The sequence below is a fragment of the Rissa tridactyla genome, chromosome 1 (assembly GCF_028500815.1).
Source record: "Rissa tridactyla isolate bRisTri1 chromosome 1, bRisTri1.patW.cur.20221130, whole genome shotgun sequence".
Classification (NCBI taxonomy): domain Eukaryota; kingdom Metazoa; phylum Chordata; class Aves; order Charadriiformes; family Laridae; genus Rissa; species Rissa tridactyla.
Genome location: NC_071466.1, coordinates 111,053,951 through 111,070,664, shown reverse-complemented (window position 1 = coordinate 111,070,664; position 16,714 = coordinate 111,053,951). Strand labels below are relative to the sequence as shown.

Sequence of the window (16,714 nt, the reverse complement as noted above, 5' to 3'; positions counted from 1 at the left end):
AGCCTCACGACAATCTCTTCATTTAGAATTAAAGCATGCGGTTGTACTTTGGGCAGTATTACATAGTGGGGTGTTTTTGTTCTTTCCTATTTATCTATTGAATCCAAATGCTATTAATAATTTGCAATGTAAAATTCTTCATCCAGAAGTCGTTGGTATGAATTTAAAAAAAAACCCGAAATGAAAACTAAACAACAAACCCGTCCTGTTTGCCCCAGCTAATTGAACTTTGTTTTTCTGGATTTTAAAATTGGACGAACACTTAAAATCTCCAATGTGGTTTTGTTCTTTCTCATTTGAAATTTGTTGTTCTTCCTTGGTGTGTTCCTCAGCTTCCTTCTGTAGAACAAATACATTTCTCTGTGGTTACTGCAGCCTCTTCTCTCTCCCAGTTCTCTTACCTCTTGCTGTCATATGAACAGATCTTTTTTTGCTGTACGCAGTGAGGCCAGTTAAACGTTTGGCCTTGATGATATCTTCAGGAAACGTTTTATTATCAGAGGAAGTGTGCTGCTGTGCTACAGGTTAGCATGTCCTCCCCTCTGTTTCAACACTACCATTATGCCAGTATCCTGGCATACTCTGATTGAATATAATGAATGTTTGCTCTGCATTAAACATGTAGATTGCTTTAGAAGAATTTCTTAATCATAAATTGTTCCAAAATCAGTGTATTAAAAAACTACTTATGCAGGCAGGATAGGTTGTCAAGTAGAGAACGTTTTAGATGATGGACTTTTCATACAATTTTTATTTCAAAATTGATTTTAATCTCTTTTTGTGTTGTTGCACCTACAGTATGCTTTAAAATTGAGAGCTGTATGCTGTGTTGTGATTAGTTTATTAGTTCTTCTGTTTTAAAGTGTGAGTCCTTTGTGGAACTGTATACCTTGTCTTGGGGACTGGCTCATGTCCTTTTGAAGATTTTAGGCTTTGTTTAGTCAGAATCACTGTTTGTTGTGGTAGTGCCAACATAATCTGGTCAAGGATCATGACTAATGCATTAAATAGAGCTTTCTCAAAAAAGCAACAAGGATTTTTCTAGTTTTAGGGAACTTTTTCTAGGCTTTACAAAGATATTTCTTCTGAGTAATCCTATGACATCAGTAGCCAGTTGTTTGACCTAAAGCTACGAGTATGCTTAAAACTCAGGCAAAATAATCATGTAAATTTGGGTAAGCGATACTCACTGCCTATGTATTTCGGATTTAACAAAAGGAAGGTGAGATCTAGAGTATTCTGTGGTTGATTATCTATATTATGCATATGAGTTATCACTGATATCGAAGCATCTTGATAAAATATATCTTTGTCTAAAACTTGAAATTCTTTTCATTTTTAATAGATCACTTTAGGAAAATAGTAAGAAGAAAAAAACGTTCATAATTTGTTTCCCTGTTTTGTTGTTATAAGGTGCTTTAAGTAAATGGGGGACTGATCATATTCTTAAATTATGATCATTTAATGCTGAATTGGGGTGGCATTTGAACATTGCTTATAATTGGCAGGTGTTTTGCAAAATGAACTATAGGAGCAAGTAAAACTTGGGAATTTATGTGACTAGAAGTATTTTCTTTAGGTATTATGCAGAACATGTTCCAATTCACCACACACAGTTTTTAAAGATGAAATAAACCAGACTTTATGTACAAAAAGCTTTATGCATACTGGATTGATTTAGGAGTGACTAGATAAGCATGTGAAATAGTGTGTTTGAGCATGTGAAATAGTGTGTCATCAAGTAATTCAAGTTTGACCAGCATCTGACATCTGTGCTAACCTTTGAATGATACTTTGTTCTAAATACAAGTGGATATTACTAATTTCACAAGTATTTGTCAACTATTTACTCAGGAGTATGAGTGATATCCAATCTCCACAACATTTGTAACCTGTGGTTTAATCTATGGTGTGACAGATTAGTGTTTCACTTAACTTGCTTTTCATTATACAGGCAGAAAGTATTTCTTCTGCTTCTGTCCTGGAAACCTGAAAAAGAGCTCAGTGTTCCCCATGAACTATACTTAAAAAAAAAAAAAATAGGTAGAAAGCAGAGCAGGATAGCTCTTTTACTTCTATTAAAAAAAAATAAATATTTGTTTACACCTTATAAATTTACTCTTCAGTAAAAAATAAGCTTATAAAGGTACTAGGCAGTGTGTAGGCTCACAAGAAATTCTGCTAGAGTTATAGGGGAATACTAATTTCAATAAAGTCAGTGCATATTGTTGCAGTATATTACTTAAGGCTTTGTAAGTCTCTGGAACAGTTCTGTCTTAAATGCAATTTAGCTTGTCCACTTGTCCATTCATCTCCATTTCAAGTCAAACACCCACATCTAGGTGTGGTTTCAGGGAGCTTTCAGTTTCTGAAATGTAATTTTCATCCCAGACAACTTCGTTATTTTGTAAAACTGACAAGTAAAAGGCATGCAACACTACCTTGTAGTACTGCAAGTAAGCTTATAAATTATTATGTTGATTGGCTGGATGTATGCTTAGTTCATTAGGTAACACTTCTGTAAAGTAGATTTTTTTTTTTTTTTTTGTTACCACTTCGTTAAATATTTTTTTTATTCTTCTTCAAATACAGGAACATAGGAATTTGCCTTTCATGCGTGAATTGAGGTACCTGTTTGCACTTCTAGTTGGTTCGAAGAGAAAATATGTTGACCCATCAAGAGCGGTTGAAATCCTTAAAGATGCTTTTAAATCAAATGATTCCCAACAGGTAATTTCTATGTATTTTTATTCAAGCTTAAGCATGTTTTCATATGGTCGTCTGGCAATAGAAATACTTAAAATGGACAACAAAAATTTGAGATGTTCACAGAAAATAAACTTCTAATTGTCACAGTCTTTGAGGTTTTTTCTCTCGTATTATGTGATCTCTATCCACTTTTATCAAAAAAATTAATAAAAGTAATAAAAATAATCCCAGACAGCATGTCTATTTTATTCAGTATACTTTCTTCCTATTATTTTAGAAACTAACTAATAGTTCAACATTCTTGCTTTTAGGGTTTAGTTTAGCTTCTAAGTCTGTGGTTTTTGAAAGAGCTTTATTCCTCTGACCTAACAGTGCATCCAGGGCTGGTACAGTCATAGTATACTATTAGTCTGTGTACATACTGGTTTGGAGGGTCCTAATTTTCATATTTCAAGATTCTTGCCTAAATCATGGTATATTTTGCTTTTCTGAGAACCACTTTGTTTCTTCAGATGCTTTATTTTTCCCACATGAGGTTATGTGCCTAAGGTGTTCAATTACAACAGCATGCTGAATTTAGTGCTTGATGAAAGTAATATTAGTCACCACTCGTTAGATACCAAAGGGTTTGAACAATGGGATTCATAAGATGCCTTTGGACTAGCATGGTGTGAAAGCTGAGCCCCAGTAAAAAGGATCACAGGACAGTGTAATGGCTGAGGAACATCAGAGCCTTAGTGTGCTCTAAGAGCCACCCAAAAAAACCCCAATCATGGCATAGTCATAGACATAGTGTGATTTTGGAGCTCTTTTTGGGGGGAATACTGCTATACTGATCTTGTAAGGTGACGCTTCATTGTGTTCTGTTATATACGTGAACATATACTGATTATTTTATGTTTGTCAACAGCAAGATGTTAGTGAATTTACACACAAATTATTAGATTGGCTAGAAGATGCCTTCCAAATTAAAGCTGAAGAAGAGAGGTGAGATTATTTTTTTTGTTTCTAGCTCTGTATCCAACTTGGCTGCATCTTTTTCAACCATATAGTGAGAAGTGGATTTTTGGTTGTTTGGTTTTCTTTTGCTCATCAAAATGTTCAATATACTTCTATTCTCAGAAGTAAATACCTATTGTTTGTATAAGTGAATATCTGTAAACTGTTTTTTGAATAGATAATTGTTTCTAGAATGTTCCAGGTAATAGTTTTTACAAGGGTTTTGTACAATTTAGGCACTCACGAATTGAATCTGATTTACATAAATTTTCCTAAATGAAGCACTTCTAACGCTTAATTTTCACAATATACTTATCATTGCAAATATGTGAATCATTGCTATTGTCATTAGAGGAGAGTATAAAACTTAATGAACCGTAACTGAGTAAAATAGGCTGCATTTCCATAATGAATTCAGAATATTCTACTCATAGTTTTATAAAAAGTTCATAGCTTTGTGTTTGATTTTTCCACTGACACGCTTTCTGTTTTCAGGGATGGAGAGAAACCAAAGAACCCAATGGTGGAGTTATTTTATGGACGATTTCTAGCAGTAGGTGTACTTGAAGGTATGCACCAGAATGTACTTAGACTTCTGTGCTTGTGGCTGTTCGGTGCTTGTCTAAGTACACAGGTGAGTTAGGCAGCCGTAGCATTTTGGCTACTTCTGCGGAGCTACACTTGGAGAACATGTGTTCAATGTGTGACAAAAGGTTTGTCCTGAGAATATGAGACCGAAGGTAAACGTAGTGAGCTGCAGTGGTCCAGAAAGACTGTTTTGATAACTTTCAGGAGCTGAGTGTATGTACTTAAGCACAGTAGAAGTTAGGGTGAGTTGCTGAGCAAAAATGGTTGCAAGAAATTATTATCAGGGCACTTTTGCCACTTACTAATGTTATACAGAAGGCAAGTTACTGTATTTTATTGAGCTAGTCTCTCTCACTCTCTCTGCTTCATTTAATAAAATTTAAAATTTCAATTACTGCATTTTATTTTGCACAGTTACTGGTATGAATAACTCACCCTCTTAAAAGTACAGTTAGCTGAAAACAAGTCAGTGGAAACCTGCTCAAAGGGAGTGCTGGAGAGAGTACTGGAGAGGACGAGACTGTGCAACAAGCTTCCCTTTATCTTATCTGCATATAGTTAGTAGATCTGCAGAATTTCAGCATTCTCTACTTCCAGGAGGCCAGCAGTTGTAAAAGTATTTTTAATATTGGTGATTCCGTCCCCCATCCTGAGAGTGAATGACTCCTGAGATGCATGTGAATGAAGCAGCTATAATCTTTAAAGTGGCTTCCAGGTTGTTCCTCGGCTTGGAACAGCTTATCTAATGACTTGTTGCCAGATTTCAAAACTATTCTGCAGATTCCTTGCTATTACTAGCTCCTTTGCGTTAGGCTACTTTCATCCCTTATCTCCTCAGTTAACATGAGAACGTGTGTAAAAAACAAACTAAAGAAACGAAACCGTCAGGTGTAAGAAGACTTGTTACTGGCTTTAGGATTAAATAAATCGAAATTGTAGATTGAAATCACTTCTCACCCTTGTTTCTGCTCATGTTTGAGCTTACATCTTTATACAGTGTTACCAAATTATGGTCTTGTTTTCAGGACAGCAATCATGAATGTTCTCTTTTGTGGTTTATTTTCACAAAATGTACTTATACAAAGGGCTGTTTCATACCAGTGATTCCACTGACTTTGCTGATACAATGTAGAGTTGTATTACTGAGCTGCTATTTGTAGGAGGAGGATTTTGATTTATACGTGTAAAACTTCCCATACATCTGTGGTGCCAAGTCATTTTTAGTTTTGCTTATTAGCAATAGATGCAAAAGCAATATAAAAAATGAGCTGAAGAAGAAAATACAGCAATTTTCAATATTACGTTCAAGTGACTTTTTTGGGTAACTTGTTTTCATACATACAACTGAACTGATCGATAAGAAAATGTGGGTATTGTTCAGTAGACTACGTCAGGTGACCTAGGATTGTTAGGTTTTTTTAAAAGGTAAATGTTTGTTCCTGAAACCTTAACTTATTTAATTTCTTATGTGAAGGTAAAAAATTTGAAAACACAGAAATGTTTGGCCAGTATCCTCTCCAGGTTAATGGCTTTAAAGATCTGCACGAGTGCCTAGAAGCTGCAATGATTGAAGGGGAAATTGAATCTCTCCATTCAGAAAACTCCGCAAAGTCTGGTCAGGAGGTGAGTTAAATGCTCCAGTGGGCTTCTTTCAGGATGTTGTTGTAGTGCTCTTTATTTTTCATGGGGATTCATGGTTGGTTTTTATGTGACTGGCTGCTGTGCAGGTTCTGACATCTGGTGTAATTGGATTGTTAATTCAGGGGGTGTGTGTCTCTTTTTGGAGTATCCAGAGTGTCATAGTTTTGTATTTTTCATAAAATGTGAAGTTCATGCTTATTAAAAGCTGGCAAAATTAAGTGCTTACAGTGATTTGGCAGAGGCTGGTTCCCACCTGTTGCTGCTATTTGATCTCCAGAGAGGTCATGGGTGTAATGTCCTGTGGTAGCTCTGACTGACTTGCTGCCCTGTGCCATACTGTAAACAGCAACTATGAGCTCTGTGTTTGACTATTGCTTCAGAGCATTGTTGTTGCTGTTCTGTGCTTTTGGCTTGTAATTCCTCAGCATCCTAGCTTTCTTCCCCTCTCCCATTTTTACTGATGTTTTCCAGCATCCTCCTCTTTGCACTCTACAGTGGGCAATTCTCCTCCTCTTCTCTCACGGTGGTGGGCCGGGGGCTGGCAATACTTGCTCTATGGGCTGCTATTCCTCCCAGGAGAGCTCTTGCAAGAGCAGGAGGCTGCCAAGTGCCAGAGCATGCTGGAAGCATGGGTGGAGGGATTCAGATGGAGCCCCACTAAGAAGTGGGATATGCAGCCTATGGTGTTGGGATGAGGTGATAAATGAGATTTCTTGCGCAGAAGTCACAGGTTAAGGAAAAGAGGTAGTTGGACCGATGATGGTTGTAGAACTAAGAGGGTATGCTCTGAAATGTCCCCTTTTATTGCTGGCATGCATGTATATGCCCAGCATTTCTCTCTGGCAGACCACAGGATCACACAGATACAATGTCGGGTATTGTATAATACCTCTAATAACCCCCAGGTTATTGATGTGGAAATACGGGAATCCCCATTGCATGTAAAGACTGAGCTACTTTCTCTTTACGCTGTTGTTCGTGTTTCACCATGGTTATTTTAAAGGTGTGAAATCTTGGGAGATTTCTTCTACTTAAGTAAAAAGTTCAGGTGTAGTTTCTTCCTTGTTGTCAATCTTTTGTAGTAATGAAATTTTGCTTCCTTTAATCATATCAACATACAGACAGGATTTAGTTACTAAGCCTAGTGACGCGCACTGAAATCATCCTTCAGTCTGAAGTTGTATTTCCAATTTTGTACTATGAACAAAAGTTTTATAGCATCTCTTTTATAGTCCCTTTTTCTGGTCAGCTATTGTTGATCAAGTATTGTTTAACCAAATCAGATGTTAACAAGCATTTTCAAACATCTTTATGCGTCTTACTGGATGCATGCTTCTTTTCGTAGAATGCTTAATTTTTATTTTTTATTTCAGTGCTTGTAGAAATGTCTTCTTACAAAGAGCATGTTTCCTGAAATATAACTGGAAAAAAAATAACTTCATAAATTTCTTGATACAATCCAAAATTCAATTTCTTTATGCAAGGTGAAATCTTGTATGTACCTACTACAAGAGCACGATTGTTTATCTTATGGACTGAAGGTTGTCTTGCAGTTAAAACCTGTGTGCTTTCATGCATGAAATGTCATTTCAGTTATAAATGCTTGACTAGAAGTGTCAGACTTCAGGATTTTTTTTGGTTGTTTTGTTTTTGAGGTTTTTTTTAAACCTGTACTGTGAGGAAACTATGAGGAACAGAAGGATAGTCATGTACAGGTCTAAAGTGTTAAGCTTTGAGTTCTGTGAAACTGTCAGGGTTTTAATCAGCTTGGCTTCTTAACATGTGGAAATAGAAGTGAAATAGTCATATCACAGATTGACAAGAGTGGCTAAACAAGAAAGGTAATGTGTTAAGTCCTAGTGCAGAAAAACATATCTGCATTATTACCAGGGCCAAGTAAATTGGTTGCATTTCCCTAAAACTAATTAATTTACTAATAGTGGTTGCTGTTGTTAGTAGTTATGTTTAAACATAATGCCTCAAAGATGTTAACAGTGCATTGGAAGGTTTGGAAGTACTGAAGAAAGCTGAATTTCTTGTAGCTTTAATGAAGTCTGTCTCTGCTGAACAAAGACTTCAAGTGGCATTTGTCTGAGCTGGTAGATATCAAAGCTTAAAGAGAGTAATAATGTAAATGTAGTAGTCACATGTGTTGAAAGGTCCATTTTATCCTGAAAGTAACATTCTGATTTTTTTCCTTGTTCCCACCATTGCCTCTAATGGGGTATTTAGCTTGTTGTTCATTATTATTATTATCACAATACCTAAAAGCCTCAGCCATGGAGTAGGGTGTCAGCAAGCGAGCTAGTGTATGAACACAAAACAAAGAGACGTTCCCTGTCCCAAGGGACTTAAATCCCAATTCGTGAGAAGATGGAGGTCAGTGCACATACTTGGAGTTAAAAGTGTGGGGAAAATGATATAACGTTCGTCAGCATCATGTTTGATGAACTTCAGCACATCAGCAGCTTAGTCATTGATAAGTGGTTTGGGGGTCTTGCAGTAAAAGGGTTTTAGGGGGAAGGGTTGTGGTGTGGCTGTGCTGACTTTAGCACTGCAATTTACTGTTGTGTGAAGCTGCTGCAAGAGAGAAGTCATGTTTATCTCCTTTAAAACTGAAAAGGTGCTTAGTGGAGGCTGATGCAGGCAAGAAAACGGAAGGCAGCTCATTTTACATGTAAACAGATGAAAGGAGTGATGCTGAAGGCAGTTAACTAGGAAAATTCAGCAACATCCTGGAAATCTTGTAGTGTGACAAGGCTACGTGTGGTAAGGCCAGGCAAGGGGAGAAGGGAGGAAACGTTGCACTGAGATGTGAAGTGATGAGAATGTAGACCCGAATTTTAGCCATGAGCGCAGGAAGAAAAGGCTGTCTTGGAGGTAGTGGATGAAACGACAATTCAAGACATTTGGCTGGATAGGAGAACTTGAAGCGAGCCTTGACTCAAATGCCACATCTGGGCTATTGGCATTGACGTCAGAAATGTGTGGCAACGGTGTCTGCAACAATCGGGGAAGCTCGAGTTGATGGTTAGACATCAAAAACATATGTTGATAGACAAAATGTTGATAGACTGTGTTTTTATGTTGCAGAGTGGAGACAAAAAAGGAACTCTAATGCTGGAATTGGATCTGAATTTGTCTTGTAGTTGAGAAATGAAGTATGTAAGGAAAGAAATGAGGATTAAGGATAGACCTCTACTGAATACTCACAGAAAACTGGGATAAGGTGATGATAACATGGGTTGCTCCATGGACGATTAGCAGTGATTAGAGACATGAGCAGAAACTTCAGAAGAGGTTAGCATGGAGGAGATCTCAAGGAAAAGTATCAGTTTTACAGCTCTGAGAGAGCTTGTCTGACCCAGCCCAGAGTACTCGCTGATCCTGCTTCAGAGGATGTCCTTAGAAACTTTGACTGATACCAGGTCAGAAACTTGAGTCTGAGGGAGCTAGCTGGAAGAGCACATCATACAGCATAAAAACTCTTCAGTGGTCTTCCAGAGTTACAGGAGAACAGGAGAGTTGGCAAGGCAGATAGGTTCAAGCATAGGCCCTTTTAGTACGAGCGAGACACATGAAAGGAAGGAGCCTTCCTGCCTGTTCCACTTTATCGCAGGTAGCGATAGATGAGTTGAAAAGCTCTGATGCGGCATGGGTGACAAGTGGTCTGTGTTTACAGTGAAGGTGAAAGATGTGAACTTTGGAAAGCTTATGCCGATCCACTCTCTAAAACCAGTTTCTCCCATACTGTCAGTCTGCAGGTATTGTAACGTTATTACTAAAGTTCTGCCATTGGAAGGCATTCATTGTGGGGTTTTCTGTTTTTCTTTTGTTCAGCACTGGTTCACTGAGCTTCCTCCTGTCTTAACTTTTGAGCTATCAAGATTTGAGTTTAATCAGGCTTTGGGGAGACCAGAGAAGATACACAACAAATTAGAATTTCCTCCAATTTTGTATCTGGACAGGTACAGTATAATATTATCCATGAAGTCCTATGAATATGAATCAAATCTCATGAGTTGGGTAGAGTTGCTGGTGCATCTTGTACTCGCTTAAATCACAGTAAGTTTCTGTTCTAGCTGGACAAGTTAATTTTCATGGGTTTCATCCGTTTCAGAAAATCCACATAGATAACAATTTAAGACCTGCTGCTACTTTGTTCCAAAACCTGCTTACACTTCAGTCTTTAATTTATTACTAGGTAGGCAAAATACTCTGAAAAATCACAATGTTTATGAGCCCGTTTGGGAAAGAGGGTGAGTAGTCAGGTATTTCATGGTATTCCAGATAGACTGCATGGATTGAAGAGGACTCTCAGCAGCATGCCCATACAGTGCATGCTGTTCATATGTACAGGTGAAATACTTGGCTTTCAGTTAATGCTGAATGTTATTTGTAAGCCTAAGCAACGAAACAGGAGTATTATTACGCGGTTGCTTCTTAAACCACTTAATTTAGAAGCTTTCTAGTATGTGTTTGTACACTTTTATATGAGAACAGAGCTTTTGACAGTAGGGATAAAGTATCTTCTGAAAGCTGTGAAAGGGGAGGCTTAATAGGATTACTGTTTTCTTCTCAGTTCTGATTTACTGCTTAACGTGTTGTAGGTAAAACAAGGTTCTAAAGAGGGTTATTTATTTATTTAGCCATGCTAAACGGCATGGCTGATGGGTACAGACGTCGGTTTCAGGGTTGGAATACTATGGTCTGACATCCTTCTCTAACTTTCATGTTTTACAGGTATATGCACAAAAACAGAGAAATAACAAGAATTAAACGGGATGAAATCAAGAGACTCAAAGAGTACCTCACGGTTTTACAGCAGAGATTAGAACGGTACTATAGATAACTGTTCCCAGTGTAAATGCAAATAATACTATGGGCTACATAGAATAAGTCCTTTCAACTACGCACTTTGTGTGTAGTTATTTGCTCTAAATTTCCCTGCTGTATCTCCTCTCTTTTACCATTTTGCGTGGAAACTGTGTATAAGCACAGTAGTTCTGATGCATGAAACGTGCTAGGAAAGGCTTGCTTTATTTAATTGCAGTCAACCAGAAAAAAAATCCTTTTTTTTTTCTTTTTTTGTATATGTGAGTCATGGCATTAATACGTTTTGTGGTTAACAGATATTTAAGCTATGGTTCTGGTCCTAAACGATTCCCCTTGGTAGATGTCCTGCAGTACGCCTTGGAGTTCGCCTCCAGCAAGCCGGTGTGCACGTCTCCTGTCGATGACCTGGGTGCTAGTGCCCCTGCCAGTGGCACGCTGCCGGCCCAGACCTCACCCAGGTAAGGGCTGCCTCCCGCTCTCCCAGGGGGAGAGCCCAGTCTGGTACCTTACTGTGTTGTGTGCCCAATCCTGAAAAGAGATTACCTTGCCCCAGACAGCTTGCTGTTTATTGAGGATAACCGGCCAGTTTGTGTAACCAACATTAGGAAAACCAAGGGAGAATAAGGGATGCATCAGTAATATGTTAATGTGAACAAACCAGGTAAAATGACTATAACCATGTACTGCCCATACATTTAAGAGACAGTGTCATCACAGGAGTAATCTCGAGGGATTTGAAAGAACCAAAGGTAGTAGAGTCAAGAACCTCGTTTGAAGAAGATGATATAACTTTGCATATGAAAAAAAGTATAAAGTATTAACCAGTAGTGGCAGCTTGTTTTGCTGTATGTCTTTGGCCTTGGACTGTAACAACATAACCATCCCCTCAGTGCAAACCCAGCCCCTGAGAGAGAGTGGAGGAAATTTAACTGCTTCGTTCACCAGATGAATACAACTGGGCATCTCCTAAGGGGTATAGCGTAAAGTTTCTGCGCTCTTCCTAGAAGTATATTGCAGCACGACAGACTTAAATAAATAAACCAAAACGTTAATAATCTGGGTTTGTCTCATGTGCTTGCAAAAATGTCTTTAGGTGGGAAATTACCATTCTCAAACAAAGCACAATTCCAAATAGACACAATATCTGGTGAGGTCACTGCTTCCCAAGTGTGTTGTTTAAGAATCTGAATTTGGGCAGCATGTATGTGCTGCAGAGCTTCATGGTTTCTGGTGTACAATTTATCTGTTAATTTTTTCCTGGGAATTAAGCTCCTTTTCTGCTTTGCAGCTTACACTTCTTAGCGAGTTGTCAGGAACCTAAAAGTCTGAGTTTTAAAATACAGAAGAGAAAAATCTGTAATAGGTTCTCATTTTTATTATTCTGCTGCTCTTGTAGAATTCTCCTGAGCTGGTCGCTTAGTTGTTTGAGTTACAAGACTTGTTTGGAACAAGTTTAGATGGTTTGGTGCTAAATTTAGAGTGTGCCATAAATACCAGAGATCCCTTTATCGTTGCTGTTCAGTTAACATAAGTTGTAGATAGGCAATCAGAAAAAGAAAGTCTGCTAGGCATAAGACACGTGAAGAACTTATTAAACAGTGAACTTGTATTTATTGGATTTTATGGTCAATGGTCCATAAGACAAGCTGCTGCGATTTTTCATTCTGCAGTTTGGCATAAATGTTTCAAAGTGATTACTTGTATCATCTTATTTGAAAGTGTTGAATAGCATTTTGAGTAAAGCAAACTGTGGCTTGACCTATCCGATTCCGATTCCTTTATCTTTGGTAATGGCAGCCAGAGTTGTTATTGTGCGAACTTGTAGTACACCGCAAAGTTTTCAGGATTTAGATACTAATTCCATATTGATATTGTAAGTATCTTTCCTGGATTGCACTGTAGGAAGTTATCTTTAAAATTTCTGTTTTCAGACTAAAAACTTATTTTTATGGTATAGCTTTTAGTTTGTATATGTGGTGATTCAATTTTTGTATTTCATGTTTTGAATGAATGCAGCACAATAGAGCAGCAGGGACCTTCATCTTCAGATGTTCCAAGCACATCTCCTGTACAAAGATCAGTAATACATAAACCATTCACACAATCACGAATTCCTCCTGATCTGCCAATGCATCCGGCGCCAAGGCACATCACTGAGGAAGAGCTGTCTGTCCTAGAAGGCTGTTTACATCGCTGGAGGACTGAAGTAGAGAACGACACTAGAGGTAATGCCATGAGCTGGAGAACGCATTTGCCCTTGGAAAGGGTTTCTGGAAGTGGGGGAAATGGCCGTAATGACCACGTGTTTGCTGAGGTGCTTGTTTCATGTTTCCAAACTTACCTCTAGCACATAGGAAGAGAATTCAGTTAGAGATTGTATTAGACTGGAGGTATACAAACTGAAGATGCAAATTGGGCGTTGAGTGTAGCATACACGGGTGTTTCAATCCAGGTTTCCGTGTGCGTGATGTTGGGGGGAGTAGAGTGGGGAGTGAAGTAGAGGTAGGATCCACGCTGAAGAAGGTCTCTGCAGATGTGTTTGAGCTGTCAGTGTGATAGTGGCTGGGCCCATGCTGTGACTTGGCGCTCTGTGGGGGAGTTCGGGTGGAGTGGCCCCTTCTTGGAGGGAAAATTCAGCAAATTTCTGAGCAAAGGCTTTTTGGAGTGGGTAGAGCTCACGGTCTGCTCTGTTGCTCCGAGGGAAACAAGGGAAGCAGTTGTTCCAGCAAGGGTGGGCTTGGTTGAATTCTAGGAAATGAGCAGTGGCATGTCACAAATCACTCTGCTTTATCATCCGAGAAGGCTTAGTGTTTGGCATGTAGGCAGATAAACAGATGCACCAAATGTGAAACTTATCCTTGTTTGAGCCTTTAATGGGAAAAAATAAAGATGTAGCCATGTGCAATTATGCAGCCTCATGTAAGAGAGCTTCTTTTTTTTATTTTTCTTTTAGACTTACAAGAGAGTATATCTAGAATACATCGGACAATTGAATTGATGTACTCTGACAAAACAATGGTCCAAGTAAGTACAATTTCTGCATGAGATAATTCAAAATAGATTCTTTTTGTCACTTCTCTTAAAGTTCTTAGATGCTTGAAAATAGAGCAAGTATACAACAGTTACATAGAATGGTTTGAGAAATTTCATTGGAAAGTCATAGTGGGTTTTGCAAACCTTTTAATTATGCCCAGTCAGGTGTTAGAATATTTTACAGGTGACATAAGACAGGTATAACATATGACACACTTAAGTTTAAGCAACTTGGTAATGAAAAGCTGAAATATGTTCTCTCTCTGCTCCATTTTTTTGACTTGAATGCAGAACTTCAGTTTTTGTATAACACAATAACATTTTTCTCACCCTGATTTGACCATATTGCTAGGTAGTGTGATGACTTTAAGATGGCAAAGCAATAGACACAAGAAACTATTATTTTTATACTTCAATGCTTATTGCCATTGTGTATTGCAACTTCTGTATGAATGCTAAAGAATTAAAGGCTCCTGATTCTAATTTGTAGTTAATAATGCCAGTGGGGGTTTTTTTTTTTTTGTTGCTTTGCTTTTTGTTGGATTTTTTAAAACTCTGTCTAGATTTAGTATCAGTCACAACCTTGGCTATTAGTATAAGCTGCCTTTTAGGGCGATTCTCATGCTCTGTAATCTGAACAGCATTTTTAGAATGCTTTGCTATGGACTCGTGGCTTCTCTGGTATTTGTTATGTTCACATACTCATGTTCGCTTACTTTGACAGGTTTTAAGGTTAAGGATTACTTCCCCTGTTACTTTCTGTTAGTAAAAAGAACTATTTTCCTTCCAAGTAAGATCTGTTCAGCTTATAGTTTTCCTTGATGTATGTTTTCATTTTGTACATGGCTTGTAATAGTTCCTGGCAGCTGAACTCTGATGTTGAGGATTTCAGGCAGACTTGCCTAGATGGCTTTCTTTAAGCTTGTACTGGCAGGCAATTTTTTTCCTTAATACTTGTGTTATTACCGGAAGGCTATAGGCTACATATCATCTAACGGTAAAATGAAGTAATTTGGTGATCTCACATCCAAATAGCCTACCTTTGTTGGCTTATGTGTTATAGGAGGAAATACCTCTGGATGGCAAAGACATTAGTCAGCAATCATTACAATGGAAAAAGATGACTCAGTAAAGCACTTTGTCCTAGTACAGATTTGCATAAGGTAGACTAGATTTTTTTGTTTGGTTTTGTTTTGAAACAGAATTCCAGAAATGGAGGAGGGGGAAGATGGTATATAGATTTGTAGAGGGGGTTCCTGTGCCACGCCTGAAAATAGTGGGGTGTGTGTTAAGTGATTGCTAGGAAACAAGTACTGAACCCATCTCAGATCACAGGCTGGAAGCGAAGGCTGCCCTTCTGCAGCTCAGCTGGTTTTGTCCCTATGGGTATTTTGGCACAATAGGAAGGAGGCAGGTGCATATAGCTGTCTACTTTCCCCCCACCTACCTCTGCATCTGGGCGATTGGATAGCTTAGTATTGCCCCATTCTCTGGGAGCAGTTTCACAGTATTGATCTTTTTCTCTGAAGGATACAATTGTAGGACTGAAAGCTTTTCTCTTGTGAGTTGATAAGGTCTGAGCACATAAAACTTTTTAAGGAAAATGTTTTATATTTGCAGGATGCTTCCTAGTGTTTGGACTATTTAAGAGGCTCTTAATCTTCTTCTCGTGTCCCCTTTGATTCCAAGGAAACTACAGTTGTCCATAAAACCCTTGTCAAATTGTCATATGAAATACATTCCTGAATTTCTTATTTTGTCTCGTCCTCCTGAATGGATTTCATCAGCTGCTTATTTGAGTATTTCCCTCCCTCTGTGAACTTGCTGTGGGAATTCATCTTTGATATATCAGCTTTGATATATCTGTTCTGTAGCCACATGTGATGAGGGTGGTGAAGCTCCATTTCTGTTTCATTAATAAGTGTAAGCTAAGAAGCTTAATGCCAACTATTTACTTGTTGTGTTGGCCTGTACTATTAATTGCTGTTGATATAGTGGCTTATTGCAAGAGATGCCTCTTCACAGTGAACTCGCCTGTCCTTCAGTCGCAGATCTCTGTGGGGAACCTTCCTGGAAGCTCAGCGTGGATGACTGACGGACGGTCCTCCAGAGCTGGAGTCAAAGGGTAGAGGCCTTCAAGCTGACCCAGTTAGCATGGTTTTAAGTAAAATGATTGAAATTCACCTGAGATCTTAATGCCCTGTTTTAGGGTGAGGAAATTTTATTGTCAAAGAGACTTTTTTTTTTAATCAGGATCTGCATATATTTATGTGCATTTGCATGTACTTGCAATCATTTTAAGAAGGCTTTCACACTGGTTTGATAACAGACGTTAACCCCAGAGCATTCAGATTTAAGGACTTGCTAGGATTTCTCCTGTGTCTATTTCTTGTGTTTGGGAGACTTACAGCACAGTTTGGTCTCCAGAATGACAGTCTGTTTGATTCCAGCTGCTGTACAGCCAGTCAGCTTTACAGTTCAAGGGGGGTTGCAAAATCTCCACCACTTGCATATAACCTGGAAGAGAATGATCAGGTTAAAAATAATTTCAAGGAGTTTCTCAAGTCATAGTTACGTATTTATGGTTACTAATTATTGTGGTGCTCAAATGATATTTGCAACAAGTGTTTAGTACCCCTTATGTTAAATAGACCATTTATCTACAGTCCAGACTCTGACACCAATAAAAGAAGGTTTCAGGTTTTTTCATCCTAGCTAAGCTGCTGTCATTCAGGCATACTGTGCATAGCAGGGAAGATCAGTTTTCCCTTTTATGTTGCATGTGCTGTTTCAGCAGGTTAAAATGAGCCAATCACTAAGATGCTTTTAAAAGACTTGTAAGTAAGGAACGTAGAAACTAAGTTTCCCATTCTTCTTACTTGTTGGTGAACACATGTAGCCTGGGATA

At 38.3% G+C, this 16,714-nt stretch overlaps 1 protein-coding gene across 4 annotated transcripts in view; it reads left to right on the top strand.

Moving 5' to 3' along the window:
* Positions 1-16,714, top strand: part of USP25 (ubiquitin specific peptidase 25) — a 96,500-nt gene that overhangs the window by 56,912 nt on the left and 22,874 nt on the right. For all 4 annotated transcript variants that reach the window (XM_054202461.1, XM_054202469.1, XM_054202450.1 and 1 more), the window contains 9 exons: positions 2,593-2,730; positions 3,620-3,696; positions 4,204-4,277; positions 5,771-5,919; positions 9,778-9,905; positions 10,681-10,776; positions 11,070-11,231; positions 12,790-12,998; positions 13,727-13,797. In XM_054202461.1, the coding sequence (XP_054058436.1) occupies positions 2,593-2,730; positions 3,620-3,696; positions 4,204-4,277; positions 5,771-5,919; positions 9,778-9,905; positions 10,681-10,776; positions 11,070-11,231; positions 12,790-12,998; positions 13,727-13,797 (1,104 nt within the window). The remainder of the gene's footprint in view (positions 1-2,592; positions 2,731-3,619; positions 3,697-4,203; positions 4,278-5,770; positions 5,920-9,777; positions 9,906-10,680; positions 10,777-11,069; positions 11,232-12,789; positions 12,999-13,726; positions 13,798-16,714) is intronic.